This window comes from Pinus tabuliformis, chromosome 1_2, assembly GCF_031772625.1.
Source record: "Pinus tabuliformis cultivar Carrire ecotype Pingquan chromosome 1_2, CPIR1, whole genome shotgun sequence".
NCBI classification, from domain to species: Eukaryota; Viridiplantae; Streptophyta; class Pinopsida; order Pinales; family Pinaceae; genus Pinus; species Pinus tabuliformis.
In genome coordinates this window covers 316860566-316875453 of record NC_142298.1, presented here as the reverse complement: position 1 = coordinate 316875453, position 14888 = coordinate 316860566, and the positions used below count along the sequence as shown (strand labels likewise).

Here is a 14888-nt window from a genome sequence, read left to right as displayed (position 1 = left end):
GATCAAACATCAAACAACTGTGCCTTATAATCCCCAACAGAATGGTGTAGCTGAAAGAATGAATAGAACAATGTTGAATATGGTATGATCCAAGCTTTTCTTCAAAAATGTAAAGATAATGTTTTGGGCTGATGCTGTTCTATGTGCTGCATATATAAAGAATAGATGTCCATCTAATGCTATAAGAAACAAGACTCCTTATGAATTGTGGTATGGACATGTTCCTTCGGTAAAACATCTCAGGATCTTTGGTTCCACCTGTTATGCTTTGATACCAAAGGTACATAGAAACAAACTTGGTGCTAGAAGTCGTAAGTGTATCTTCCTGGGGTATTCAAACACCTCCAAAGCATACCACCTCTATGATGAAGTAAATAAAAAGTTTGTTGTATCTAGAGATGTAATTTTTCTTGAATCATCCAAATCTGACAATGTTGTTGAGCGGCAACTTGATCACTTGGATAGATTCGCAAAAACGAAATCATTTCAAGAATTTGATAATCAGATTCCACATCTTGAAGGGGGGATTCCTATGCTAGATCAACATGTGGAATCTTTTTTTGAAGAACAATCTCCCCTGCATGAAACTCCAACAACGGATGATGCTTTAAGTGATGTAATTGATAGAATTGGGAGACTCAATCTTGATTCAGTCCCAACTCAATCAACAGAGCAGCCTGGACCATCTCAGAAAGGTCCCCCAAAGTCGCTGACAAAGACACTTGAAAGTGTTCATCCCGATGAAATTGGAAAAGCATGAACCAGAAACTCAAACCAACAAAAAGGAGGTGATGTAGATGACTCTAATTCACCTGTTGATATGGATGTTACTTATGATTGTGAATTGAACTTGTCTACAGATTTTGAACCAACTTCCTTCAAAGACGCTGCTTCTCATGATGAATGGAAAGAAGCGATGCAAAAGGAGTATGATGTCCTCATAAAGAATGGCACTTGGAAGCTGGTTGATCCTCCATTTGGAACCTAACCAATTGGCTGCAAGTGGGTCTACAAAAACAAGTACAAAGCTGATGGCTCACTTGACAAGCACAAAGCTAGGCTTGTGGCAAAAGGTTTTGCACAGAAGGAAGCGATCGATTATGAGGAAACTTTTGCCCCCACAGCAAAATGGGCCACCATCCGGACACTCTTTGCACTAGCAACTCAGAACGGTTGGAAAGTCCATCAAATGGATGTAAAAACTGCCTTCTTGAATGGAGATCTAAAAGAGAATGTTTTTATGTCCCAGCCTGAAGGATTTGCTGTGAAAGGACATGAACATAAAGTATGCAAACTTGTGAAGTCCTTGTATGGCCTCAAACAAGCACCGCGAGGCTGGTATGAAAAACTAACTGAGCATCTTCTGAAACTCAACTTCAATCATTTTGATCTTGATGATGCAACTTTATTTGTCAAGAAAGTTGGCAAAACAGTTGTGTATCTTGTGGTATATGTAGATGATCTTTTAATGACAGGGAACAATGAAAGCTACATTGCATCCATAAAGAAGGAATTGGGGAAAAGTTTTGAAATGACTGATTTGGGCAATGTTCATTACTATCTTGGCATTGAAGTAACCCAACTTCCAAAATCCATATTTCTTTCTCAAAAGAAATACATTGGAGATTTGTTAAACAGATTTGGCATGACAGAGTGCAATCCTCTTTCTACTCCAATGGAACAAAACTTAAAGCTCACATCTATTGAAGGAAAGGAATTTGAGGATGCAACAAAGTATAGACAGCTTGTAGGAAGTCTCATCTACCTCACTACTACCAGACCAGACATTTCATTTGTTGTTGGAATCCTCTCCAGGTTTATGCAAAAGCCTTGTGAGGGACATTGGTCTGCTGCAAAAAGAGTTCTAAGGTACTTAAAGGGAACTCAAGACCTTGGAATCAACTATACACAGGTGGACGACTTCAGCTTGATTGGATATTCTGATTCAGACTTCGATGGAGACAAAGAAACTGGGGTATCTACTTCAAGATGTGCTATGAGTCTTGGATCAGGAGCTGTCTCCTGGAGATCACGCAAACAATCAGTTCCAGTAGATTCCACAATAGAAGCAGAATATGTGGCAGCAGCTGAAGCAACGAAAGAAATTGTGTGGCTCAGGAAAATTCTTGAAGATTTGCAGGTAAAACAAGTACAATCAACTCCACTCATGATTGATAACACCTCTGCAATAAAGTTGGCCAAGAACCCAAAGTTCCATGATCAAACAATGCATATCAATACTAAATATCATCTGATTCGACATCATGTTGAGGCCAAGACAATCCATCTCCGTCATTGTTCCACAGATGAGCAAATTGCAGACATCTTCACCAAAGCACTTGGAAAGGAAAAGCTTGAACGATTCAGAATGATGCTTGGACTCACCAACATCCCTTCAGATTAAGGGGGGGGGATGTTGACACCTAATCTTCATGATTGGGGGAATTTGTAAATAAACAAATTAGGAATGGGAACAGTCATCGGGAGATGAACTGAACAATCACTCCTATTGTATATAACAATAACCTACCTATGGAATAATAGACGAATCAGTTTTACTGCCTTTGGGGAGTTACTGCCTGGCCTGACAGTTGACATTCAACGACCCAAATTAGAAGCTAATCAATGGTTAAGATCGTTGCTGCTTGATCCTCGTCTTCTTCTAGAAGTTATACCCACAGTTAGATTAATACCCATTAATTTTTTTGATTTTCTAAGTTTGGACTTAGGGACCCATTAAAAATAATTAATTATTTTAATAACAGAGTCTCTGGGTGGAATTTCCCAAAATGCTTTCTGGGTTCTTTGGAATACATGTGCCCAAGCCTCTTTGCAAAATTTGAGACTTAGAGCACATCCGATGCTACCAGAAATCAACACTCCCTCTTAGCGAGGAATGTGCTCTAACAATGCCTCCCATTGAAGCATCACCCTGACTTCATAACATTGTCCTCTGCGCTGTTGATGTCTGACATGCTGTCCACCAACTACTGCACTGTTGCTGCAACTGTATTGTTGCTAACCCTGCCACTGTCAACACTGCATCTGTACTACAACTCCCTCTCAAGTGCTACATCTGTGCTGCTGCTAGCACTGCCATTGCTAACACTTCATTTGCACTGCAACTGAAAAACATCCCAAAATCTGAACAAGTGTTCAACATAGATGCATCTCGATGTTGAAGATTTGACTGTTGCTAGTCCCACGCTATCCCTCTGAAGCCACTGCATTGTTGCTTCTACTGCATTGTGCCTCCTTGCATTGTTGCAACTCTGCACTACGCTACTCAGACTTGGCGTTCTAGCCACTGCATCTGTCGGTTCAACAATCCTCTGCACCAACTGACACTGATCCATCCTGCTACTTCTGATCTGGGCTCTCGTAGCAAGGAATTGATCCGAGAGGTGGGTTCTTCAAGAATCCAGCCCATTTGTAGCTCTTTCGAACTACAAATTCAAATGAACCCACCTCCCTCTTGGAGGAATCTCGGCTGTCATGGCAAATTCCTCCTTGATCTTCGCAGGTGCAGCCTTCGGATCGTGCTTCTGATCTTTGTCCTTCTTCCTGAAGAGGAAACTGTGTTGCATAATGACCCATTTCACAACACCTGAATCATTTGATCTTCGAGACGTCCTTCTTTTGCCTCCACTGCTACTGCTGCCCCTTGGATGCAACGACTGCATTCTCTTCCTCCTCCTTGGGCTTCGACCCACTACTGCTGCATCCGTCAAGCTTACACTTGATCTCTCCTCAGCTCTTCTTGCTTGAGAGCTGCACACATACTATCCGAGTGTGGCAAAGCTGCCCTGCCCAAGATGCTCTGGACAGAGATTTGCCACTCTTCTGAGACTGAGTTTAGGCCAGTCTCACCATCTCGGAACCTTGAGGTATAGACCCCACCACTGCTAACTCGTCCTGGGTCTCCTGAAGATTCGTGAGGAATGGATCAATGCGCTCCCCCTTCTACATTGTGTGCAGAGCCCCAAAGCTCATTCATAGATCTATATTTGAAATCCGGATTCCCAAAGCTCATTCATTATTTTCCCCAAAATTTCTCTCCCAGATTCTCCATTTTCTTCCTTCCCAAATTTCCATCCAGACGTCCTCCGTTTTCACTTTTCTTTTAGATTTTTATATAGGAAATGATCCTTCCTTCCAAAGAAATCTCATCCTTTTTTCCTCTAATCAATCTTGTTCTCATCCTTTTAATTCTCATTACTTCAGTCGGTCGTCTTTATTTTAAATTACACGTACATTAAATCATATTTTTATTTGAATATATATATTAAATGGAATTTTGATCTTTATCATTTCAACTGACTTTGAGAAGAGGATCTTTTTAAATGCCTTAACATGATTTGCGAAAGGATAAGTTAATTCACCTTGTGCCTTATTAATATTTATTTATTTATTATTTAATTAAAATGTTATTAATGAAATTAAATTAATATATTATAAAATAAGGTATTAATTAATTATTTTGCTATTTAATTCATTTTCCATACATAGACACTTCATGTAATTAAATTGGTCTGAATACTACCACAGTGCTTTCAATAATAAATTCATTTTTCTTTTACTTGGGAGTTTTCATAATAAGTTAAAATGCATACTAGCATAGCGCATGCAATGCATGCATATGTAGCTATCATATGCATGCCTCGTATACATGCTAATATTTTTATGTTTCCTGTAAGTTGAGATGGGTCGTTACAAGAAGCTAATAAATGGCTAAGATCATTTCTGCTTGATCCTCGTCTTCTTCTAGAAGTTACACCCACAGTTAGATTAACACCCATTAATTATTTTAATTTCCCAAGTTTGGACTTAGGGACCCATTAAAAATAATTAATTATTTTAATAAAACTGTCTCCGGGTGGAATTTCCCAAAACACTTTTTGGGTTCTTTGGAATACATGTGTCCAAGCCTCCCTACAAAATTTGAGACTTAGAGCACATCTAATGCTACCCGAAGTCAACAACTACTTTGATGGAACTCAACTTTAAGAAGCTATGTGGAAGTGCTGCTGGGACCAGATTAGCGAACCCTTCTGAGTATCACCAATTTGTGGGGGCCCTGATGTTCTTGGTCAACTCTTGTCCTGAAATATGCTTCGCTATGAACACATTGAGTCAATTTATGGTTGTGCCTCATCACATTCATTTGATTATTGCTAAGAATCTCTTAAGATATCTCTGGGGCACAATCCACTATGGACTGAGATACATTGTCGAGAACTTGGGGCTGAATGGATATTCAAATGTTGATTGGGTTGGTAGTGTGGTGGATCGAAAGAGCACGTCTGGGTGCTGCTTCTCTTTGGGGTTTGCTTCAATATCTTGGATGAGCAAGAAGCAGAAATCGGTTGCACTAAGCACCACCGAGGCTGAATACATTGCTGCGAGTATGGCCTGTTGTGAAGCAGTTTGGTTGAGGAAGCTCTTCAGTGAGCTATTTGAGCACGTGCTAGATACCACTGTGATCTTCTGCGACAACCAGAGTGGGATTTGTCTATCAGAGAATCCCGTGTTCCATGACTGCTCCAAGCACATTGATATCAGGTACCACTTTATCTAGGATATGGTACAACGGGGAGCAATAAGGCTCCAATACATCAGGACGAATGAGTAGGTCAAAGACATTCTCACGAAGCCTTTGGGGAAGGTCAAATTCTTAACCTTTTGAGAGAGACTTGGAGTTATGGAATAACACTTGTATGAGGGTCCCGTATGAGTGACACTGAGCTCTGGGATTTCCTGGGGGCTTGCGGTACTTCTTGGAGCTATGAGCGACGATAGGGTGAGTGGTTCACCTTACCCTAATAGTGCACTAGATACAGGGTGAGTGGTTCACCTTCCCCTGTGATACCCCATTATGGTTGACATGTGTGTAGGGTGAGTGGTTCACCTTCCCCTATGATTGACATATGCATAGGATGAGTGGTTCACCTTCTCTTGTCGATGCCCCAACACACATCCTACCCATGGAGTTTGGGACTCATGGGAAGTACCTCTCATTTGGCTAATGAGTTGGGAAAGATGGTTAGGGACGATAGCACTACCGATGGACACATTGTGTACTGCTGTACTCCCTATGACTAGGATGCATGGTGTTCAACAACTTGATTTGGGATCAAGGACTGACTTTTGTTAGTGGAGAGTGGTATGATCTTATGACTCACTCTCGATCACTTTTTCTTCATTATTACTTCATGGTTCAGCAGAGCAGGGCAGTGATGACTGGGATGGTACAGGATGCCATGATGACAAATGGACTGGCAGGTGGAATTCTCCCTAGTTGAGAGGGAGTGTTAAAATTGGAAACTAGGGCCAAATTCCACCTTACGACAACCTAGGTTGCACGAAACGGGGAAACGGGTACGAGTTTCCGAAACGGGAAGCGATACGAAACGCGACCTCCCCAAATTTTGGAAATGGGGAAACGCGAATATATATATATATATATATATGTGCAATCATAAAGCATAAATGATACATTATAATTTATTACACTTAAACATTAAGATTTAATTTATATCGCATTTAGTCATGAATGATCACATAATGAAAATAAAATATTAGGATATCCAAAAGCAACCTTTATTATATATCCAAATCTCAAAATCAACCTTTTTTTATATTAATATATGAGGCTACAAGTACAATAAAGACTATAAGGCTGCAAGAGAGAGATCCAAATCAGGATTTTCTGCATCCACATCCCATTCTTTAGAAGGACCACTATTGTATTGGGAGTCTCCTCCTACATAGTCGAACGACCATAGTGCTCTTGATTAAATACAAGTTTCATACCCTAGTACCCTACATGATCTTGATTATTGGGAGTTTCCCCCGCATAGAGGGCTTGGTTCTCTTGATTAAATACAAGTTCCATACCCTAGTACATGATAAAAACCAATGGAAACATTGCAATCCCCTCAATCCTGAAATCCTCAAAACAGATAAGTCTGCTGGATTATGAGTGAGATCTAAAATTCTACTTTCTCCATATGAAATCCAATGAGGGCGAAACCACTCTCAAACATCCCGAGTCATTTCATGGTAATGTTAAAAATTTAAGTAAAAGGATGAAAATGAAAAATAAAGGAGAATATCACTTTTACTTTAAGAATTTAACATTACCATGAACTGCATATGCCTCAAACTTCCTGATGAACTGCATATCAACACTAGGGCAAAAATTCACTTTTATAACTTTAGACACGTATCTAGAAGCAACTAGAAGTCACTAACATACCCTAAAAATAAATTTATAACAAAAAAAAGAAAAAAAACCACAGGTTAATGAGGAAACGTGGGTCATACAGTCGTGAAACGTGTTTCCAGCCGTACTGGCCACGTTTCCGTTTCGAGAAATGTGGCTAGTATGGCCAGAAACGTGTTTCACGGTCGTACCAAACGCGTTTCCGTGTTTCGTACCAGGTTCCGTATCGAAATGGACCTCTGTACCACGTTTCCTGCAACATAGATGACAACTCATATGATGGAGATGATTATTGCATTGGATTCCTCTTTTCGAGAGGTCCAATTTTGATATAAATATCATCTCATTTTGACAAGTAGATATAGAATTTTGAATTTTTTTCTCTCTCATGAACAAATTGTCAAGGTTGGCCTCAGTCAAATGTAGGCTCATGAAGCCCAATGGATGTGTCTCCTCACCCTCAATGACTTGTATAAATAGGAGTGACCTCTCTCCTCATTTGATCATCACTCAACACATCACATCATCTCTCTCCTCTCTTGATTGGTTCGTACAGCTCAAGGACAACCTCTCTCTTCATCGCACGTGTGGCAGGAGGCCGAATTTATGAGTTAGTTTGCTGGTTGAAAATTTCAGGAAACATGACAACGTTGACCAGGGTGCCTTTGGCCAGCGTTAACTGCATTTTATTGGGCAAAATTTATATTTTTGGAGGTCACACTCATTGACACACATATCTAGGTGATTGGGACAGTTTGATTGGTTTGACTTTAGTGTTGACTTTAGATTTGACTACAGAATTTACAACAATATTTTCTCTCTCCTTTGACTAGTTTGACCGATTTGTTTTGGATTGACTTTGACTCTCTTGGAAGGTCGAATTTATTTGCTGTTGATCAAGCTGCTTGGAGCACATTTTGGAGCTGCTTTGACTAGTGTTGATTTTCTGGTTAGGGCTGCAGTTGACTTCTGATTTGTCAGGACTGTTTTTGGGCAAGTTAATTTGATATTTGTACTCTCTCTCTATTGAACTATTGAAGAATAATAAGAAGATTTGATCAAAGGGTTTCCCCGCATTGGGGTTCGTCCCTGGCATTCACCACATCTTGTGTCCTCTTGTCTTGGCTTGTCTTCTGCACATGTTTTTATGTTCTATCTGCATTCACTGTCAATGTGTTTAAGTTAATGTGATTGCTACTGAATATAATTGGAAATTGTCATTAGACTGATAATGAACATTGAAGTAACTTGTGCTAAAGCATAGAACATACCATTGTTATCTGAAATTAACAATTAGGGTGTTGGAGCCTCCTTCCAGTTGTAGCTGGAGAATCTTGGAAGTTGGAGCTTCCTGTTGATGTAATCGTTAAAGACCTGTTTTAAAAGCGAACGATGGTTTTTCTCCTGGAAGTTTTTCCTCCTAAAAATATTTTGTGTACTGTTTTTGATGTAGTGCATTGTTGAATGTTGTTGTTGATTGATGTTTTGTTCTGATGCTAATGCTATTTAATGCTCTGAAGGTTAAAGATTAACCAATTGAAGTGAAATATTGATTGACCCCCCTCTCAGTGTTTCCAACAAGTGGGTCCTTGACTTATGTGTGTGCCCATCTAGCAAGCTTGGCAGGACCTTATCCTTCTAATTAGATAGGTAACAATACCATTAGTGGATTTATATATTTTTGAAGGCCTTAGATTGATTTTAGTTCTAATCCTTTGTCTAGTCGATAGAAGTTTAAAATTTGTATCGGAGGGAGTTAGGAATGAGCTCATTGATACAACCCAAAACTAGCTTTTCTAGTTCGTAAAGTTTGAAACACTTCTTAAGATTAGTTTAAGGGAGGCAATGTCTAGTGAGTGAGCCAACTATGTCGCATATGTTTCAATTCTTTTTCCGAGAGAACTCAAGTTCAAGAACCATGGTGATTTATGTTAAAAATGTGTAACTAGGTTCGATCTTCATAAATATGAAATGTACTTTTGATTCATGTATATTTTGAAATGAAAGAAAAATTATTTGTTATTTTTGGAGCATGGATTTCATGCTCAAGGTCTTTTATTTTAGAGGTCAAGCACCCATTGAGTTCTTCTAGGGTTTGTCCTAGGTCAAGAAGTCAAAAGAGTCATTTTCATATGTTGAAGACCCCTTCAAGCACATTGTAACTTGTAAAAAGAATTATTTTTGTATTTTAAAGTGTCAAGAAACCCTCCAAGACCAAGTCAGCCTGCCAACAAAGAAGTCGACCTAATTTGAGGAACTTCGTCCACCTTGGAAGCCTATATATAGGAGGGAACTCGACCTCCTAGAGACACAATTCATTCTCTCATCAAGTGAGCGAAGAAGAAGAAGAAAGAGGCTAGCGAAGGAAGGAGGACGAAGATCAAGTGTTTGGGCTATTTTTTTCTCTCTCTCTCTCCTCACATGTGCGAAGGAAGGAAGCTAGGGTTTTTGTTGCTGGGTTAGGGTTTTGCTACTGCAGGATCAAACTTGGAAGAAGTGTAGAAAGAAGATCGAAGGAGGGCTCATTAGGTCATCCTCAAGTCCTAGAAGAGAAAGAAAGTCAAGTGAAGGTCTGAAGAAGTCTTGGAAGGCCGAAATAAGCTCACACATGTGGAAGCAACTACTGCTGGGAGGGCCAAAAATTTCAGAGCTATAGTAAAGGCCGACACTCTGTTGCTGGGAGTTGAAGTTGTGCTGCTGGAAGAAATTTGACTGGGTTTGACTTGAACAAAGGAAGCACATCATCAGGAGAGGTCAGACTTGGTCTTGGAAGGGTATTGGTCTTGGTCTAGAGGTCTTGGAATTCGTCAATTGAAGAATCTATAAGAAGAGAAGAGATTTGCAGGTTTTCCTCTCAAGTGGAGAGGTTTTGGCCCTAGCTTGCAACCTATATCCTGTGTACTTGTGTAGTATTGTTATTCTTGTTCTTGGTAGTTGTTTGATGATAAACGAACATAATAATAAGAGAAGAAGTGAATAAGTAACAAAAATTAAAAAGATATCAGAAGCAATTACCATAGAGAGGGAAATCATCCTAACTACTACCCTATAGATTTCTCAACATGGTATTAGAGCTAAGGTTGGCTAAGGGCATAATGAAGATCTCTACTACATTGAAGAAGTTCCTAAAGAAGTGTACGAAGGTGGCAAGTCAACTCAAGAAGGGCATCAAAGAAGTATGGAATCTCCTATTTTCTTCTAAGAAGGAAGTGACCAAGACATCTACAAAGGATGAAGGACTATTCTCAACACTCACTGGCACATTTCAAGATGAGAATATTTGGGTGATCGACAGTGGAGCATCAAGACATATGACTGGTCAACACAAGCAATTAAAGACATTATTGAAAGGAAAACCCTCTTACTTCGTACAACTTGGTGACACTAAAAGCTACCTTGTAAGAGGAATTGGATCGACTTCAGTTGAGCTAGAGAATGGAGAAAATATTCATCTCAACAATATCTTATTTGTTCCAGGTTTGCACTAGAATTTACTTTCCCTTTCACGTCTGGAAGACAAGGGTGATAGAGTTGCTTTCATTGATGGAAAGGTGGTAGTATGGGGTAAAAACTCAAGCATAGAAGATGCAAGAATGATTGGGATCTGTGAAGGAAGACTTTATATATTGTTAACTCCCCTCAGTCAAGCTTTGGTTCACATTGAAGTTAACCCATGTGAACTTTGGCATAGAAGATTTGGTTGTCTTCACCACAAAGTCTTACCAACCCTAAATTCAATAGTGAATGGCATCCCCGAACTAAAAGAAGATCATGAAGGAGTATGCAAGGGATGTGCATTGGGTAAGAACACCAAGAGACCATTTGGAAGCAGTGCTTCAAGGTCAAAAGAAATCTTGGATCTTATTCATTTTGATGTTTGTGGTCATATGACTCCAAAGTCACTTGGAGGTCATCTATATTATATCACATTCACAGATGACCATTCAAGGGCAAATTGGGTTTATTTAATGAAATCCAAGGATGAAGTATTTATCAATTTTCAAGAATTCAAAATTGAAGTAGGGAACCTTACAGAAAGGAGAATCAAGATATTAAGCAATGTTACCAGACACGGAATCGGCAATAAATCGGCGAGCCAAAAGAGCGAAAGTTTTAATCGGATCGGGAAAAAATCGGGAAAAAATCGGCAAATTCATTAAATAAAAATATACACATATATTGAATTAAAAAAACCATTTTTCATTAATATTGGGTAAAGGTATGTCCAAACAATGCATAATATCAATAGATGTCCAAAATATCATGAATAAATAAGTATCTCATATATGTTATGAGTCCACACATGATCCAAAGCACTGAGTCTTGAGTCCTTAGAAGCATATGCTTCTAAAAGTTTACAAAAAAGTAAAAAACTGCATACTAATCAGAAAAAAATCAGCAACTAAGAGTCTAAGACTCTTAAGAGTGAGAACTAGAAGCAATTCCTCCCGCTCCTTCGCTTGCTTGACTCTCAAAGTTCTCCAAGTCATGAAGGCTGAAAAGAGGAGGCTCATCTAATTGAACCCATTCTGCTGCATTTGTAGCTTGCAAATCTAACTCTTCAAGGTCAATTGGTGAATGATCAATACCTGTCATTATCATGAGACATTGAAAATTGAAATGTGAATTAAAATTTCACTTTGAAGTTTGAACTTTAAACTTTTAAAGTACGAACTAGATTATGAAACCTTCAAATTCAAGCTCTCGAATCTCACCTTGTATTTGTTTGTTGCGAAGTCGTAGATTGTAATGGACAAATACAAGGTCATTCAAGCGCTTTTGTGTCAATCGGTTGCGCTTCTTAGAATGTATTTTCTCAAACATGCTCCAGTTGCGTTCACAACCTGAAGCACTGCATGCTTGGTTTAAGATTCGAATGGCAAATCTCTTCAAATCTGGCGTATCACTACCAAAGTTTTGCCACCAAAGACCTAGCAAGTGGTAAGGGTTTGTGAGTAGAAGACTAGAAGTACCAAATTAGTAAATAGTAAAAACTTAAAAAGAAAATAAAATTTAATAAAACATTTAACATACAAAATAAAGTTTAAACAAATTTAATGAATTGATGAAGCCTTCAAGCTGGGTACCTGGCAACATCTTTGACCTTTGTCTTATAGTACTGGTATAGGCAAACAATTTAGATGGTGTCCTATAATCTTGTAGTTGGGAAAAGACACGACTTTGTTGTTCTGGATCAGGGAAGCACCTTTCCAAGCATGTCATAAGTCCTCTGCCAACCTCCCCATCCTCATTAAATTTGCTCTTATCATAAAAATATTGTGGGTTTAAGAAGTACCCAGCAGCATGTAAGGGGGAATGCAATTGCCTATCCCAACGTGCATCTATAATGTCCCAAAGAGGCATATACTTTGTCTCATCATCCCCATATCTTCTTTTGATGGCCTCCTTTGCGAGATCCATCGCCTCATAAATGTAACCCATAGCGGGTTTGTCACCATCAACCATCCTGAAAGTTCAAGCATTCAAATTTAAAGAAATATGAAACATTGTAAATAAAAAGAAGCTTGAAATGAAATTTAAAAAATGAAAAAGTTAAAAGACTAAAAGTACCTGAGAACTCTAACAAGGGACTCCGTCACAGCAATAATCTCTTCAGCATCTTTCCAGAAGCCATCATTAAACACAAGTGCAGCAATTTCGATGCCTTCAGGGGTCTTGGAATGTTTAGATCCCATCCACTCAGGTCCCAAGAACATCCTCTTCAGATTTATCTTTTGCTCAGCCACAGATTGCAAAGATATGAAATTTGTTGCAAATCTAGTCACTGCAGGTCGAACAATTTCTTTACCTTCAGTGTATATTCTCATAGCGTTTAGGACAATAGTGTGGTTGTATAGGTATTTGGTTATGGATTTTGCCTTCTCCACAACCTCATGTATCCAATGAAGCTTACCAATGTCCTCAAGCATTAAATCTATGCAATGGGCAGCACAAGAGGTCCAAAAAATAGTGGGGTGCCTCATCTCAAAAAGTCTACCAGCAGCCATATAATTCGCTGCATTATCGGTGACAATTTGTACAACATTTTCTTCTCCCACTTCTTGAACGACTTCCTCCATCATTTCACAGATAAGTTGGGCAGTCTTAACCTTATCTGAAGCATCCACTGACTTGAGAAACATTGTGCCTGCGGGACAAGATACAAGGAAATTTATTAAAGTTCTATTCCTCTGATCTGTCCATCCATCACTCATGATGGTGCACCCTGTTTCTACCCAGGATGAACGAAACTCAGCTAGCACAAGCATGACATCTTCAACACTCTCTAACAACATATCTGTCCTAAGGCTCTCTGATGTAGGGGCTTTGAACCCTGGACCTGCAACAGCAATTGCATCAATCATAGCTTGCCAATAAGGACTTCTGGCACAGTGGAAAGGTATGTCAGAATAGTACCAAAAGTTAGCAATGGCCTTCCTTGCCTGACTATGGATATTTTTTTTCCAACCAGTGCCATCCAAGGTAGGTTGGGAACCGGGTTTTGTGCGGGGAGCAAAAAAGGCGTTTATGTTTCCACCTCCAGTGTTCAAGGAAGGAGTTGAAGGACTGGCATGGCTTTGAGTTTGACTTGGCCTTGGAGGCATGTGTGGAAAACTTGGGAACGGCATTGAGGATTCAGCAGATTGAGGTGACATGGGGCTAGTGGCAGAAAAAGTATCAACTCCAACATTTCCTATTTCAGCAGTTTGCTTTGCTCTCTTGGCATTATGCTGCTCTAACATTTCAAGGGCCAAGGCTGCTTGGTGTTTGACATTGTCGTCAACCTTGTCGCAAATACCTATATCATGGCCAGTTATTTGTGCAAGGTGGAACTTGAACCTATAAATGCCTCCACTACATTTTGTTTTGCAAAATTTACAAAGGAGCCTGGGGTCTCCGGGAATCCTGTCACAATAAGCCCAAGCAAAGTCCTTCTCTCTCGGCATTGTTGTTGCTTTGAACTTGTGTTTAATTTGTGGCTTCTGTTAAGATTTGGAGTCCGGCTTCTATTTAATTTGTGGCTCCTGTGAAAGACAAGAAAAAATCAAATTTAAAAATCATCCAAAAATTTAAAATATGCTAGAAATTTAAAAAAGTAAATGAAGACAGATGGACAAAACACTCATATCTGTAACTCTGACTGGGTAGTATGGGTAGAGCATTGGTCATCTGTATATGGATCAAATTCTCATACATTTCACTCCTCTGGTGTGAACCAAGATAGTCATGAAAGAAGCCTTGTAGGCTTGTACAGTATTCAGGTTTTGCTGATAGAAATATGGTCTCTGTTGAAAGTTGAATCAGCAGTGTATGGAATCATGGATCTGGTGTTAGGGAGTGTATTTCAATGACAGAGCATTCCTCTCAACTTACATACCTCGGACCTGTTTTGTGAAAGCATCCTATTGCAGATTCCAGAGTGGACAGTCATCAAACTTTGGACTCTGGAGATACGAGATAGCTCATAGCTCGGAATTACCTGTGATCATTGTTGCAGACTTAATTAAATTACATTCACCTGTAGCTGCTTCAAGCTCAGACTTGGTGCTACTTGGAACAGTCACCTAGGAACAGAATTGTGGCTCAGATTTGTTGGAGGGCTCAGTCCTTGAGGCACAGTTTTAAGGATATTGAGTACCAAAAAACTAATCGTGGTAATCTT

At 39.4% G+C, this 14888-nt stretch overlaps 2 protein-coding genes across 3 annotated transcripts in view; one reads left to right on the top strand and one right to left on the bottom strand.

The window, feature by feature from the left end:
- The window catches only part of LOC149205639 (uncharacterized), a 79932-nt gene extending 65099 nt beyond the window's left edge, over nucleotides 1-14833 (bottom strand). Inside the window, exons 1-2 of the mRNA XM_089396159.1 lie at nucleotides 12797-14833; nucleotides 12313-12692 (exon numbers count right to left, since the gene is read on the bottom strand). Of these exons, the coding sequence (XP_089252285.1) occupies nucleotides 12313-12692; nucleotides 12797-14172 (1756 nt within the window). The 5' untranslated portion in view covers nucleotides 14173-14833. The remainder of the gene's footprint in view (nucleotides 1-12312; nucleotides 12693-12796) is intronic.
- The window catches only part of LOC149205638 (DNA-(apurinic or apyrimidinic site) endonuclease-like), a 447710-nt gene that overhangs the window by 229740 nt on the left and 203082 nt on the right, over nucleotides 1-14888 (top strand). The window lies entirely within an intron of this gene.